The 13,541-nt window shown below is 44.4% G+C and overlaps 1 protein-coding gene across 18 annotated transcripts in view; it reads right to left on the reverse strand.

Annotated features, from left to right (window-relative positions):
• Nucleotides 1-581: 581 nt before the first annotated feature.
• Nucleotides 582-13,541, reverse strand: part of HERC1 (HECT and RLD domain containing E3 ubiquitin protein ligase family member 1) — a 224,297-nt gene continuing 211,337 nt past the window's right edge. For 17 of the 18 annotated variants that reach the window (XM_073995967.1, XM_065548019.1, XM_073995972.1 and 14 more), the window contains 8 exons: nt 12,856-13,025; nt 11,062-11,231; nt 10,630-10,795; nt 9,711-9,787; nt 8,378-8,630; nt 7,712-7,864; nt 4,208-4,513; nt 582-1,230 (listed from right to left, as the gene is read on the reverse strand). In XM_073995967.1, the coding sequence (XP_073852068.1) occupies nt 1,045-1,230; nt 4,208-4,513; nt 7,712-7,864; nt 8,378-8,630; nt 9,711-9,787; nt 10,630-10,795; nt 11,062-11,231; nt 12,856-13,025 (1,481 nt within the window). In that variant the 3' untranslated portion in view covers nt 582-1,044. The remainder of the gene's footprint in view (nt 1,231-4,207; nt 4,514-7,711; nt 7,865-8,377; nt 8,631-9,710; nt 9,788-10,629; nt 10,796-11,061; nt 11,232-12,855; nt 13,026-13,541) is intronic. The other variant, XR_012415025.1, reaches the window with a different exon arrangement.

Genomic DNA, 13,541 nt, shown 5'->3' on the forward strand with positions numbered 1-13,541 from the left:
ATCAGTTCTCACGCTAATTCCCACATTCACCCACTCATTCACTCATTGATACATGCTTAAGTGCCTGTTAGCGGTAGCTGGCCTTTCTGTAACACCTTCCCCTTGGCTGCCCTCCCCACAGAGACATGTTGTAAACTGCCCTGTTCTTTAATTCCATCACGTGCTCATTTTGTCTTTGTAGGTTCTTCACAGGAAGGGCCAGACGACATCACTGTGGTCCCCTTCCTCCTTGTCTGGTAGAGTCGCCCTCCACATTAGGTAGCTGGGGCTGTCCAGAGAAGGACGGGTGGTGCTGAGAGGGGCGGAGCAGCTGAGGGAACAAAGTGAGAGAGACCCAGGATGACAGAAGAACAATGGAAAATAGGGGCTTCCAACCCAGAGGGGTCTCCTAGAACCACATGGTTCCCTGCTATGTTATTTCCAAGTAAAGCCCACCCTCAATGTAAAGGAATGTTTCTGAACGGGTCAAAAAGCCGTGAGAGCAAGACCAGCCTGGAAGCTCATTGTGTTCTGGGCTCATGTCTGCCTCAATGGTAGCCCCCAGTCAGAAGCTCCGCAGGAAGCAATACCAACAGCCACGCTCCAGTTCCTGAATCTGCTTTATTTCTCTGCATAAGGAACCCTGAACAGGCAATTCAAATTAAAACAAAATAAATATATGAATATTCATGTAAAACTGTCCTTTCTAATGAACAATTATACACAATGTACAATTTCATGTTCACTGGGTGGGTTTACAAAAAGGTACCATTCCCAACTAAAAATGCACCAAAATGGTTTCATGCAAACTTATCAAAAGTGACCAAAAATATGGAGGGAAAAACCTGACTGAGAGCACTTTGTTTTTGTTGTTTTTGTACAATCACAGAAAAATAAAAACATCTAATTTCTTTGTTACATTTAGAATAACTAAATGTGGCCACTGTTTATAATGTTGGTTTATGTTCCTAAAACATCTACGTAGTTACCATAAAAGTATATCAACATCAAATCAGAAGTGAGCATTATTGAGGGACAGAGGGGAGGGTGAGAGCACCCGCGCGGTCAGTAGTCAGTGTCGGAGCCCTCGGCGTTGTCCACGTTTCTTGAGAGCATGTAGTTGTCCATGTCGATCGAGCGGCAGTTGTTGATGGCATAGCGCAGGCGCTCGGCCATGACCAGCTGGCTGGAGTACGGGGGCAGCCTCAGCTGGAAGAAGCAGGTCTGTGAGGTAGGCAGACTGTCGTAAGGCTGTGGAGAGAGACCCAGAGCTGTGACTGGGGACATGAGAGTGCCATAAGGGGGAGTGGGGCTGCCCATGACCTCTCCCTGCCTTCAAGATGGAATTAACATGGCCACATGGTTAAGTCAAGTGGACATAGAGACTGGGCCACATAGAATGAGCCAAGGCCCTACTGTTCCGTGGCCCTCAAGGCTCTGGGTGAAAATGTTCCTTCCTCTCCTCGCCTCCTCCAGTGTCTGCGTATGTAAAGCGAGGAGAAGCTCTGACTGGCAGGATTGCTTGAGAGAATACACTACACACAGCGCCTGGCACAGGATGAGAGCGTAGTAAGAAGGCACCTGTCGTTCGTACCCATCCATCAAGAGGGTACAGACTGGAAGCCAGCTGCAGGAATCCCCCAACAGAGCAGGCAGAATGGAAAGAACAGCTGTGAGGTGCAGCCGGCTCTGGGAGCCTCTTTGCCCCTTCTCCTCTCCCTGTCCTCATGTGCACTCTGCCTCCTCTGCGGCGTCCTGGCCGCCTCGCACAGCTCACATAAGGAAGGGGCAGTCAATTAAACCCCAGCCCATCCATTTAACTGATGGTGGTGCATCCTTTAAAATTATAATTATGGCTGGCAGCAAAACAGGTGTTCAGGATACATTAGGAGGTTAAAAAAAGGCAGAAAAAATTCTACATACATCGTGTAAAAAATTGTACAATTGAGGCAAAGACTACGAGGAATTTCACAAAGGTAAAAACAGCTACTACTGGAGAGATAGGATTATATATGTTCCTTATCCCTCCTTGCAAATACAACTATTTTCTAAACAATTCGTAATAAAAGTAATGACATTATACTGTTTTTATACATTTTTAAAAGGTTCGCTTAAAAAAAAAAAAAAAGAACCTTTCTTCCCTCACTCAACATCCTCTTGACAGCAGCCCTCCTCCGCAGAGCCCACGCCTAGGTGAGCCGCGTGTCCTGCTAGGGGAGGCGGACGGCCCAGTAGCCCAAATGCACCAGAGCCAGGGATGACATAGAGCTCAACGCAGAAAAACTGAAAGCAGCAAGGAAGGGAGGTGCCACTAGGTGGCTCTGATGACCTAAATGTGAGTACTGTAGACAAGATCTAAAAGCCACAGAGGAAATGACCACAGTAGTCAGTTGCTGAGGCTGACAACCCTAAGGCCTCCTAAAACGGCAGGGGTAGCCCAGGACAGACATAAGGCAAGGGTTGTTTCCAGAGCTGAATAGAAAGGAGCCATTTCCTCCTCCCTACTTCTCTCTGAAGCAAGAAAACAGATTTACAACTTACAGTTCTTGGCAAGTCATGCAGAAAATTTATGGAAAGGCTTTTTATAACCCTTCCTGCACGTGGCTTCTCCAGCAAGCCTAGCCCAGGAGCAGAGCAGCGGCCTGCTGCCTCAGGAGGCAGCACAGGGAGGAGTAGCTTTGGCTACAGCAACTTCCAAGAGTAGCTACTGGAAAAACACCAGAAAGCCAGACACTTAAACTGGCAGGAAGGGCCTGTGTGTGAAGAGGCCCCACTTCCCTTACTGTTTTCTGAACAAACATCATGGGCCCTGCTCAGTGAACTGCCCAGCTCATATGGAAGAGGGGGCTTGTGAGGACTGGGGATGGAGACAGAGGGAGGAGAGGCACTCCTAACTGAATGCAGTAAGTTCTGGGTTTGAGGGCTGTACCCAGTGTTCAGGAGGTGGAGAGAAGGAGTCTGGCTAGGTCTGCCTTCAGCATGGTAGGGGCACTCCTGGAAAGCATCTAGGAGGGTTTCCTGGAGGAGTTGACTGGCATTGGGCTTATAGGATGAGTAAGTGCTTGCCAGAGATCGAAGGAAAGGGGTGCGAAGGAGGACTTACTAAAGCAGAGGGAACAGGTTACATAAAAGCACAGAGTTTTAAAAACATCCTGGTCTACTGGGGAGAAAGGCAAACAGCCCATTGTGACCAGAACATGAGAAGTATCAAGATGTGACATCAGAAAGTGGGGCAGAGGCCAGACTGTGGAAGTGTTTAAGGCAGCTAAGGTCATTGGCATTTATTTCGGAGTCAACATAGGGGGCCTCTGAGAGGTCTAAAGGAAGGAGAATGACACGGTCAGATGGGTGCTTAAGAAAGATGACTCTGGCAGCAGTGTGCTTTTCAGACTTTAAGCCCTCTTATTCCTAAGCCATCTGTCAAAATGGCAGCTGGGCTGGGGCTCTGCAGCTGGGGCCTTTAGATGGCAGAGATGCAGCCCTGCCTGCCCCACAATGCATGCCACACAAGCGGGCACAGACTGTTATCGCTGCTCCCCGCATCTTTGGGTTCCTTCTGGGGCACACACCCACCAGTTAATGGTTAATATCTTCATGAAAACAAACAAGGCCATGGCTCAGTGCAGGAACAGGCAGTATGATGATCCCTGTGCCAAGTTCAGCTTTAACTCAGGAAGATGCTGGAAGATGTAGGGAAGGTTGCTGGTTGTAGTATGTTCTCTACATCCACTTAGGATTCTTCCCACTGAAGCTAAATGATATTTCTAAACAAATTTTATTGCTTGATTTTCTCATTAATATGGAAATTCCAAGTATTAAGCATGAATCGGCAGGCCTACTTGAAGGTCATAGTTTGGTTTCCCCAACATAAAAGCAACAAGCGGCAGAGGGCCAGGCATGTTGGCTCAGGCCTGTAATCCCAGTACTTTGAGAGGCCGAGGTGGGCAGATCTCCCGAGGTCAGGAGTTCAAGACCAGCCTGGCCAACATGGTGAAACCCTGTCTCTGCCAAAATATACAAAAATATTAGCCAGGCGTGGTGGCGCGCACTTGTAGTCCCAGCTATTCGGGAGGCTGAGGCAGAACTGCTTGAACCTAGGAAGTGGAGGTTGCAGTGAGCTGAAATCACGCCACTGTGCTCCAGCCTGGGCTACAGAATGAGACCCTGTCTCAACAACAATGACGCAATAAGGCAGACATGACAAAGAAAGAAAGAATAGCTTACTTACCCTATCAACCTTCATGATTTGAAATCTCTGAGAAATGTCAGCAGTGTTGGCTGGTAGCCGAGATCTTCCCGACACAAACCTCATGAAAAGCACCCGCTCTTCATTGGAGAACTCTTCCAGCGTATGCCAGAACCACTGCACCAGCTGATGCTGCTCATCCACCTCACGGTACCGCACCACTTTCTTCAAGACTTCCACAGAGATCTCGGGCATCCCACACACCATTTGCTCCAGCTGTTTTGCCGTGAGGAGGGACAGCAGCGGCACAGGAACAATCCAGGACATCCCTTCTCGGACTGCGGCTACCTGCTCCCAGGAGAGGTTGCTCATTCAATGAGTGTGCGGGAACCTGGCATCCGCTATGGGCCCCGTGGGGCTAGGCGCCTCCTGCTGCCTGCTCATCTGCTCCCCAGACCCTCCACTTGTTTCTCAGACCGCCAGGCTCTATGAGAGTCAGTCAAAAAGGCCCACCCTCCCTCCCTCACAACCCTTCTTAGAGCCTCTCCCTGCTGTGGGATTCTTACACTCCTGGTTCCACTTCAAGTCCAATTTAGGAGCCTGACTTCCCTCTACCACAAAATCCCAGCCCACTGGGGCCCTCCCTGATGTCAGCCCCGCTCACTCACATTCCTAATCATATGTGGCCATATGCTGTCAAACTATGCATGTGTGGACCCTTCATCTCATAAAGGTAAGAAGCTCTTGGGAGACTCATCTAGTTGTCTACTGCTTTTTAAATTTATATTTGTCTTTTGAAAATAGTTATATCCTTTTTGTAAAAATTATGCTCATTGTAAAAAAAAATCCGAAAAGTACAAAGAAGAAAGTAAAAATGGGAAGTCCTTCTTTAGGAAGGCAATAGAAAAGGCAACAAATTTAGTCAAGAGACTTGGGTTCTAACTCCCAGCTCTACCGATTATTAACTCTCTTAATTTTTCCATCTGAAAAATGCAGACATTGCTGCTCTCAAGTGGCTCTGATGAGAACTATATATGAGTAACCACATGAAATTCTGTGTGACTGGGTAATTCTACACTGCACTGTTCTCTTAGCATCATAGTGCTGGGCACAGGCAAGTTGGGGAGTGCCAAGTGGGGTGCAACCAGGGGCTGCCTTGACAGCTTGTTTAGAAAAATGTCTCCTCCAAGATTATACAGTAGTGCATATCCTACGCATAGACTCACCACTGTTCAAGGTTTCATAAATACTTCTTTGCTCCTGGCCAACTCAAAACCATCTACCACCATGTAAAAAGTCTGAGAATCTGAAGAGGGACCATAGCTTAAGGAAGTGAGTAACTACGTGAGGTGATGGATATGTTAATTTGCTTCACTATAATAACCTTTTTACTATCTATATGCATATCCTATATTATCGTATTGTACACCTTAAATATATATAATAAAATTTATTATATTAAAAAAAACTAGGCCAAGTACAATGGCTTGCCCTGTCATCCCAGCTACTTGGGAGGCTAAGGCAGGAGATCCTTTGAGCCCAAGAGTTCAAGGCTGCAGTGAGCTATCATTGTGCCACTGCACTCCAGCCTGGGTGACAGAGCAAGACCCTCTCTTAAAAAATAAATAAAAAACTGGCACTAAGGTTGGCCCATAAGGATCAGAGATTGGCAGTAAAGGCAGGCTCTACTGTAAAGGTCAATACCCCACCAAAGTCTGCCAACCGAAAACAAAAACGAACAAACAAGCTGTTATGCTTGGCGGAACACAAAACAAAAGCTGTTTGGAAAAAAAATCAGGCTGAGGTACGGGACTGGCTGCTTGGAGATGGCAGGGGGACAACTGAGGACAGCTTTGGGACAAACAGTTCTAAGAGATGAAGAAGAAGTGAAAGAGGAAGAAGGGCTTGTTACTGAGAACAGAACAAAGCCAGAGCAGAGCACAGCTGTGGAAAGGGAGTGCCCATCCAACCCTCAGAAGAAGGGTCATCAGAAGAGCCTGGACACCATCTTGGAGCCTGGTTTGGGGTCTTGGCTCTGCCGTGGGCACTCAGTGCTTTCTTCTGTGAAACAGTGCTGGTAATCCTAACCTCACAGAGTACCTATGGGAAAAATGGCAGGCAAGAGTGCCTGGCACCATGGCTGGCATGCAGGAGGTTAACAACACATTTCTAGTCAGTTATTTATTCTCTGGGGATTAAAAATATTCATGAACTGGAGACAACAAATCCCTGGCTGTGTAAACAGCATCACTGACAAGACCCAACTTCATTAGGCTAAAGATACCATTTTTCTGACTGGACTTGGCCCAAACCCAAAGTCTAAGAAGGAGCCGGGAGTGAGGGGTATGGAATATGTATACTTCAAATTATTAAACTTCTATAGCTTCACAGCCTGAGTCCAGATCTTGAGAAGACCCCAACATATTCTGCAAATAAAGTATTGTTGAAATGCTATTAATGATTGTGTTATCAAAAGAACCATTTTTGGACATGATATTTACTTCTGTGGTCACTCATTCACACTCCCATTATTTATTAAATGCTTACCTACCCGTCAGCACATAACAAGGTAACTCAAATGAAATAGAAAATGCATTCTTCATTCAATTTCTTGCAAGCTGAGGAAACAAGACCTAAATTCTGGGGCCTAATTCTTAGACCATAACATAGAAGTACGTGATATATCTTGAGGAACTTCAATGAACCTCAAAGTAAGGAAAAAGATCTCTACAGGTTGGTGACCTGGAGGAAAGCTTGTGTGTGCAGGAGATGCCCTCTTAGCTGAGGTTTAAAGAATAGCAGCAAGAGAGGGAAAGGGAAATGCATGTGAGGTCGTAAGACCAGCATTTGGGGGTTCATTTACGTGGGCCCTGACTAACCCAACTAGAGTGGGGGGAAGCAGTAAGCAGTAAGCAGCTGAGCTGGGAAGCAGTAAGACATGAGGACAAACAGGACTAAGGAGGAGTAAGAAGGCAAGGTCTGAATGCCAGATGAAAACGGTCTCAATCCAACCAAAGACCAATTCAGAACCGATTTAAGGCACTGGATAAGGAGAAGGCCTGAAAAGTCTCCGAATAGGGTTTGAAATATAAATACAAAGGAATCACTGAGTGTGGTGGCTTACGCCTATAATCCCAACACTTTGGGAAGCTGAGGCAGCTGGATCACTCGAGGCCAGGAGTTCGAGACCAGCCTGGCTAACATGGCAAAACCCTGTCTCTACCAAAAAATAAAAAGATTAGCTAGGAGTGATGGCACGTGCCTGTAGTCCCAGCTACTGGGGAAGCTGAGGCCAGAGAATCACTTGAATCCAGAAGGCAGAGGCTGCAGTGAGCTGTGATTGCACCACTGCACTCCAGCCTGGGCGACAGAGTGAGATGCTATCTCAAAAATAAATAAGTAAATTAAAATAAATAAATACATACATACATACATACAGAGGAATTAACACAGTAAATACATATCAGATTTTGGCATAACCAGTCAGCTCTCATTTGGAAAGAAACCCAAGCATTCATGTGTGCCTCCTGTTAAGTTTCATCTTACCTGTCTGTCCATCTCATGAAGTCGATATTCAATGGCCCTCTCCACATATTCCTTCCTATTGGAAAATGTGAGTGGGATACTATTTCCGCCAGGGATTATAGGAACCATTTTACCATCAGCACTTTGGCCAACAAAAGAATCAAGAGGAATCATCTAGGAACAGAAGAAAAAAGAATTTTTATTACAAGGTAGAAATGACAGCAAAAAGTATTTTACATACAAATATGGCACAGCAATAACAAACTCACAATTTTTAAGGATAAAAACAAGGAAAACAAGACAGGTAGGACTGATCCGGCTACTTGATCAGCAGCAATGTGATCACTCAACAAGCTGTTGTTAAAAATGGGACCAAATCTCTCTGTTCCCAAACCAGGCCTGTTGAACTCTGGTGACCCCAGGCCTCCCTTTCCACTTTGGTTCTTCACGCTAACAGGCAGAAAAAAATTAAGGGGGAAGGAGCAGCTAAGGCCAGGAGCCTGCTCTATCTATCAGAAGCTGTTTAAACTACTGGGGTTGAGCTGCTAAGGGCAGCAATGGCATAGATATGGCATGGTTCAGCCAGACAGCAAGTGAAAGACTATATCTCAATTTTACACAGAAAAATTCTAGTCTGTGCATATAGGAAGTGAACACCAGTAGAAACATAGACTGGCCAGGATTTACCTCATGGAAACTCTCCTCGGTAATCCCACTGTCTTCAATGTGAAGAATGCTGTTGAGAGTCTGCACGTAGAGCAGATCCACCTCCTCCAGGTCCTCTAAGGTGAGTGGGACACAGCACAGCTGCTTCCACACCAGAGGGGCCAAGTGAAGGTCCAGAGGCTTCTTTGTGCGAATGGCAACCCCCATTAAAATTCCTAAAAACTTAAACTGCATTAAGTGTTCATCGAGGCAGGCAGAAGGGTTAAAAAGGAACCTGCAAAATTAAAGGGAATATTTCAAACAGTATTTTCCTCATTTCTGTTAGAAATAAGTTAGCAACGACAGCTATAGCGTTAGTCTATACCTGTACTGTTCAATATGGCATCCATTAGCCACATGAGGCTAAAGTAATTAAATAAAACTAAAAATTCAGTTCTTCAGCTTCCCTAATCACATGTTGAGTTCTCAAAAGCCACATGTGGACCACATGTAGTTACTGTTTCACACAGCACATGGACTGTATTCTGAACTATTTTTAGAAGAACTATGTAAGGATCTTAAGCTACCTGCTCCAGAATGCCCTGTTTTCTAAAATCATTCTGTTTTTAATTTACAAGTCCATGAAACAGGATCCAAAATTCAAAATTTTGCAAATATAAAGATAATATGTAATTGCAAATACTAACTTTTGTGACTTGCTAGCATAATAAAACTTTTAAACAAATTTTGGTGTAGAAAATTCATTATGGGGAGGCCATGTGGGCCTTCAGAAACATAAATCAGGTTTCATGATCAAGTCTGAGCTTCCTCTCCCCCTCTATGTTATCATTGATTTGGTCTCAATAAATACCAAGTCTTGAAGGATGCGCCTGTTTCCCTTTTTTTTTGAGATGGGGTCTCACTCTGTTGCCCAGGCCAGAGTGCAGTGGCACGATCTCAGCTCCCTGTAGCCTCCACTTCCTGGGTTCAAATCAAGTGATTCTCCTGCCTCAGCCTCCCAAGTAGCTGGGATTACAGGCATGTGCCACCATGCCCAGCTAATTTTTATATTTTTTATAGAGACGGGGTTTCACCATGTTGGCCAGGCTGGTCTTAAACTCCTGACATCAGGTGATCCACCCGCCTCGGCCTCCCAAAGTGCTCGGATTATAGGCATTAGCCACTGCGCCTGGCCTGTTTCCTCATCTTTGACAAGAGGATAACAATAATATTTACTCCTTAGGGTTATAATGAGGACTGAAGGGGATAATAGGTGTAAAGCACTTAAAACAGTGCCTGGTACATAGTAAGTACTCAATAAACGTGAGCTATTATTATTATTTTAGACATATAATGAACATTGCTGACTGCATACCTGTCCCTATTGTAACCCACTTCTGCAGTGGCATTGGGAGAGGGTATAAGAAGGTCAACAATACCAGTTTCAAGTTCCTGTAGAAGAAAGAAAAAATTTTTTGAGAAATGACAATCAAATGCATGAAGAGAACAAACCAATTACATTAAAGATCATACTAAAAAGAGCGTATTTTGAGGAATTTATAATGCCGTGTGACAACTGATGATTTCATACTTCATTTTCGTGGTTTCAATTTAAAATGAGATTAGGAAATCCCCCTTATGGAAAGCACTCATGTATGAAGAACCAAAAGGAATGAGAAAATCAATCCAGGGCAGGAGTAGTGGTTGCTATGAAAAGAGTGTAGTGATGTTTCAAATAGATTCAATAATGATAGTCAAGCATTATTTTAGTCACAGGGTTTACTGGAAAAATCCTGATACTAGGCAATGCTGGAAAGGACAGAGCTGATCTGGAAGCAAAGCTGCCAATGCAGATCTTAAAATTAGAACTGGTCTAATTTTAAGACCAGTTCTTAACATTTATTTTTCTAACTCCCCTGGAATCTGGCAGTTCTACTTTGTTCTAAAAGCACCAGAATAAATCAGAGCACATGGGTGCTCCTGGATTTGTCTGTTATGTAAATGTACATATATGCCATTTCTGTTTGTTCTGCCAATATTATAACACAACAGATGGTGAGTCACTGGTAGATGCCTAAGAACTGATATTTATGTAGTAAGGTATCTTGACAAAGCATTTCAAAAACTGTTGCTCTAATTTGCCTACGTATCACTAACAGCATGACTTTATATGAGGCTCACAAATGCATCCTTGCTACATTTATGAAAACAAGCCTGGCAGAGTGATCACTGGAAACAGCAAAATGGCCACTAGCAGACTAGGTAACTCAGCAGGGGACACTGCAGGAATATACCTGGCACATCTCTGTGATGGTGTCATCAAACACTCCTCCAGCATCATCAGCCCCTTCTCCAACCAGCTTAACCTTCCACGCTCGGGAAGGCAGACGGAGGTCTGATGCATTCAGCTTAACTACTTGTCTCGCTATTTGGACAAAAATGGGCTTACACTTCCGTCCTCTTTAAAAGAAAGAGAGAAAGCAATGAAATACAACTCTTACCAATTTCCCCAAAATCACATGACATCTTCCCATCAGTGAGTGAAAAAGCTAGTTTAACAGCCAAACACTGTGCTAGGCCCACTGTAACCACACTGGGTACTAATGTAAGTACTATTACTATCTACACTGCCTTAGAAGTGAGTAAACTAAGATTCACAGAAATTAGTAATAACATCCATCTGAAAAAATCCCACTCGTTAGTGAAACATACATACATATGCTAACCTGGTTGATATTCTCTTTACAGTTATCTGAGGTCCATAGTTTTTGCCTTGAACCATGGTTTTTCCTATGGAGCGCACCATTGGCAGAGTGTAGACTCTTGGGGCTAACAAAGGCCGAAGTTGTCCCTGTACAATGCCCCAAGTTCCAGCATTATAATGGGATGTGCTGTTCTGTAACAGAAGGTACGGGTATCAGAAATGGTATAATCTAGGCTTAAAAGAAATAACAATTTTCACTTGTAGAACATACATTATTTTGGCTGGGTGCAGCGGCTCATGCCTATAGTCCCAGCACTTTGGGAGGCTATGGTGGGCGGATCACTTGAGCCCAGGAGTTCAAGACTAGCCTAGGCAACATGGCAAAACCCATCTCTACAAAAACATAAAAATTAGCTGGGCATGGTGGCATGTGCCTGTACTCCCAGCTACTTGGGAGGCTGAGGTGGGTGGATCACCTGAGTCCAAGGAGGTTGAGGCTGCAGTGAGCTGAGATCACACTACTGCACTCCAGCCTGGGCACACAGTGAGACCCTGTCTCAATATTATTTTAAAAATTGAAAAACAGAACATACATTCTTTTAAAAATGCACTTTAAGAGCATAAACTCAGGATTAGTAACTATTAGTAACCTTTAAAATTTTTTTTTCTGATAAAATATATAATTACTATTTTTAAAAACCTTAGAAAATACAGAGAAGGATACACACATGTATACACAAATTAAGTGATTCCAAATCCTACCATATAGAGATGCCCCATTGGTAATTTCATCTATTTCCTTCCAGTTCTTTTCTGTGTATGTATACACAATGTTTCTCACACTGTTATCATTTTGAGCTGCCTTTCTCAATTCACTTTACACTATAAACATTTCTCCCACGAATTACAGTGTGCTAACACTCTGTTTAGTGCTGCACAGGACTCTGCTGCCTGGCTACCTAATTGTCAAATCACACACACACACACACACACACACACACACACACACGCATGCACACGCACACACACGATAGCTAGCCACTTTGTTACTAGACTAGTCCATAAAGAGACAAATCAGCAATATTTACTTTATTTCCCTGACCTCCCTTTCCCCAGGACCCAGAATGCTAATTTGTAAGAAGAGAAAAAAGTATCTGAAACTTCTCAGATTCATTTATGTAACAACCCTGACTGTGGTTCTAATAGCTTTGTGTGCTTACATTTTAAAATCATATTCTAGACTTTGCAGAAATGGCACGCTTAGTGGCTGAGTGCGGTGGCTCACACCTGTAATCCCAGCAATTTGAGAGGTGGAGGTGGGGGGATCATTTGAAGTCAGGAGTTCGAGACCAGCCTGACTAATAGGCTGAAACCTCGTCTCTACTAAAAATACAAAAATTAGCCAGGCATGGTGGCGCAGGCCTGTAATTCCAGCTACTCAGGAGGCCGAGGCAGGAGAATTGCTTGAACCTGAGAGGCAGAGGTTGCAGTGAGCCGAGATTGTGCCACTGCACTCCAACCTGGGCGACAGAGCGAGACTCCATCTCAAAAAAAGGAATGGTATGCCTAGCCATTCTACTCGATTTTTGAACAAACCAAAACACAGAAGGAACACCACTCTGTGTCTAGCAGCATCATGACCAAACTCTAGACTGTCCCTAACACAGCAATAAAATGGGAATAGAATTGTCATCTTATTAGCCAGGAAAGCATTTTCCACAGGCAGAGGGAAAAGCCCTGGGGCCTGGTGAGCATGTCATGGGCACTGCTTACCACGCCAGTCTGTGCCTGGCGGCTTACCATGCCAGTCGGTTACCTGGTTGTTGGGGCTAAGGTTCAGCAGTCTCCAGGACGAGTACATGAGGTCAGAGAAGTGGTAAAGCAGCCGGAGCCTGGCCCGCACCGTGTGAATGCTGACTTCTCTCAGCGCCCCGTACTGGGGGGGCAGTGTGTCAGGCAGGCCCAGCTGCAGAGGTACTGACACACCTGTCCAGAAAGCAAATGGGCACTTGTGAAGGAAACAGCACTGCTTTCACTTTCCACATTTTGAAAAATTTCAAGCATATAGAGAAGCTCATGGACACCCATTCCAACCTCTATCCATCGATTCATCTTAGTTTTCTGTGTGCATTTGTGTTGGTTTTTAAAATGTCTTTATCAGGGGGCGGAGAAAAAAATAAAATAAAATGTCTTTATCATTATGGAAATGAAACCTGGTATTTTCTCTTTTCATTTCCTATTTATTTAACAATAGAACTTAGGCAGTTCCTTCACAAAAATAAGTAAATAAAGCCAAGTTTTTCCTTTCATATTTAATAATTGCCATCTTCGTAATACCGCAAATGTGGGCAAGGACGAGGTAGGCAGTTCTGGAAAATGGAAATGGGAAACTTAGCAGAGCCAACTCCATATTCGCTAGGGATCTGACACAAAGTATTAATGACAGAAACATACAGGTGCATGATTCATGAAGGCTTTTACTATAAGAATAAGAGTTCTGTA

The sequence above is a fragment of the Macaca fascicularis genome, chromosome 7 (genome assembly GCF_037993035.2).
Source record: "Macaca fascicularis isolate 582-1 chromosome 7, T2T-MFA8v1.1".
Classification (NCBI taxonomy): domain Eukaryota; kingdom Metazoa; phylum Chordata; class Mammalia; order Primates; family Cercopithecidae; genus Macaca; species Macaca fascicularis.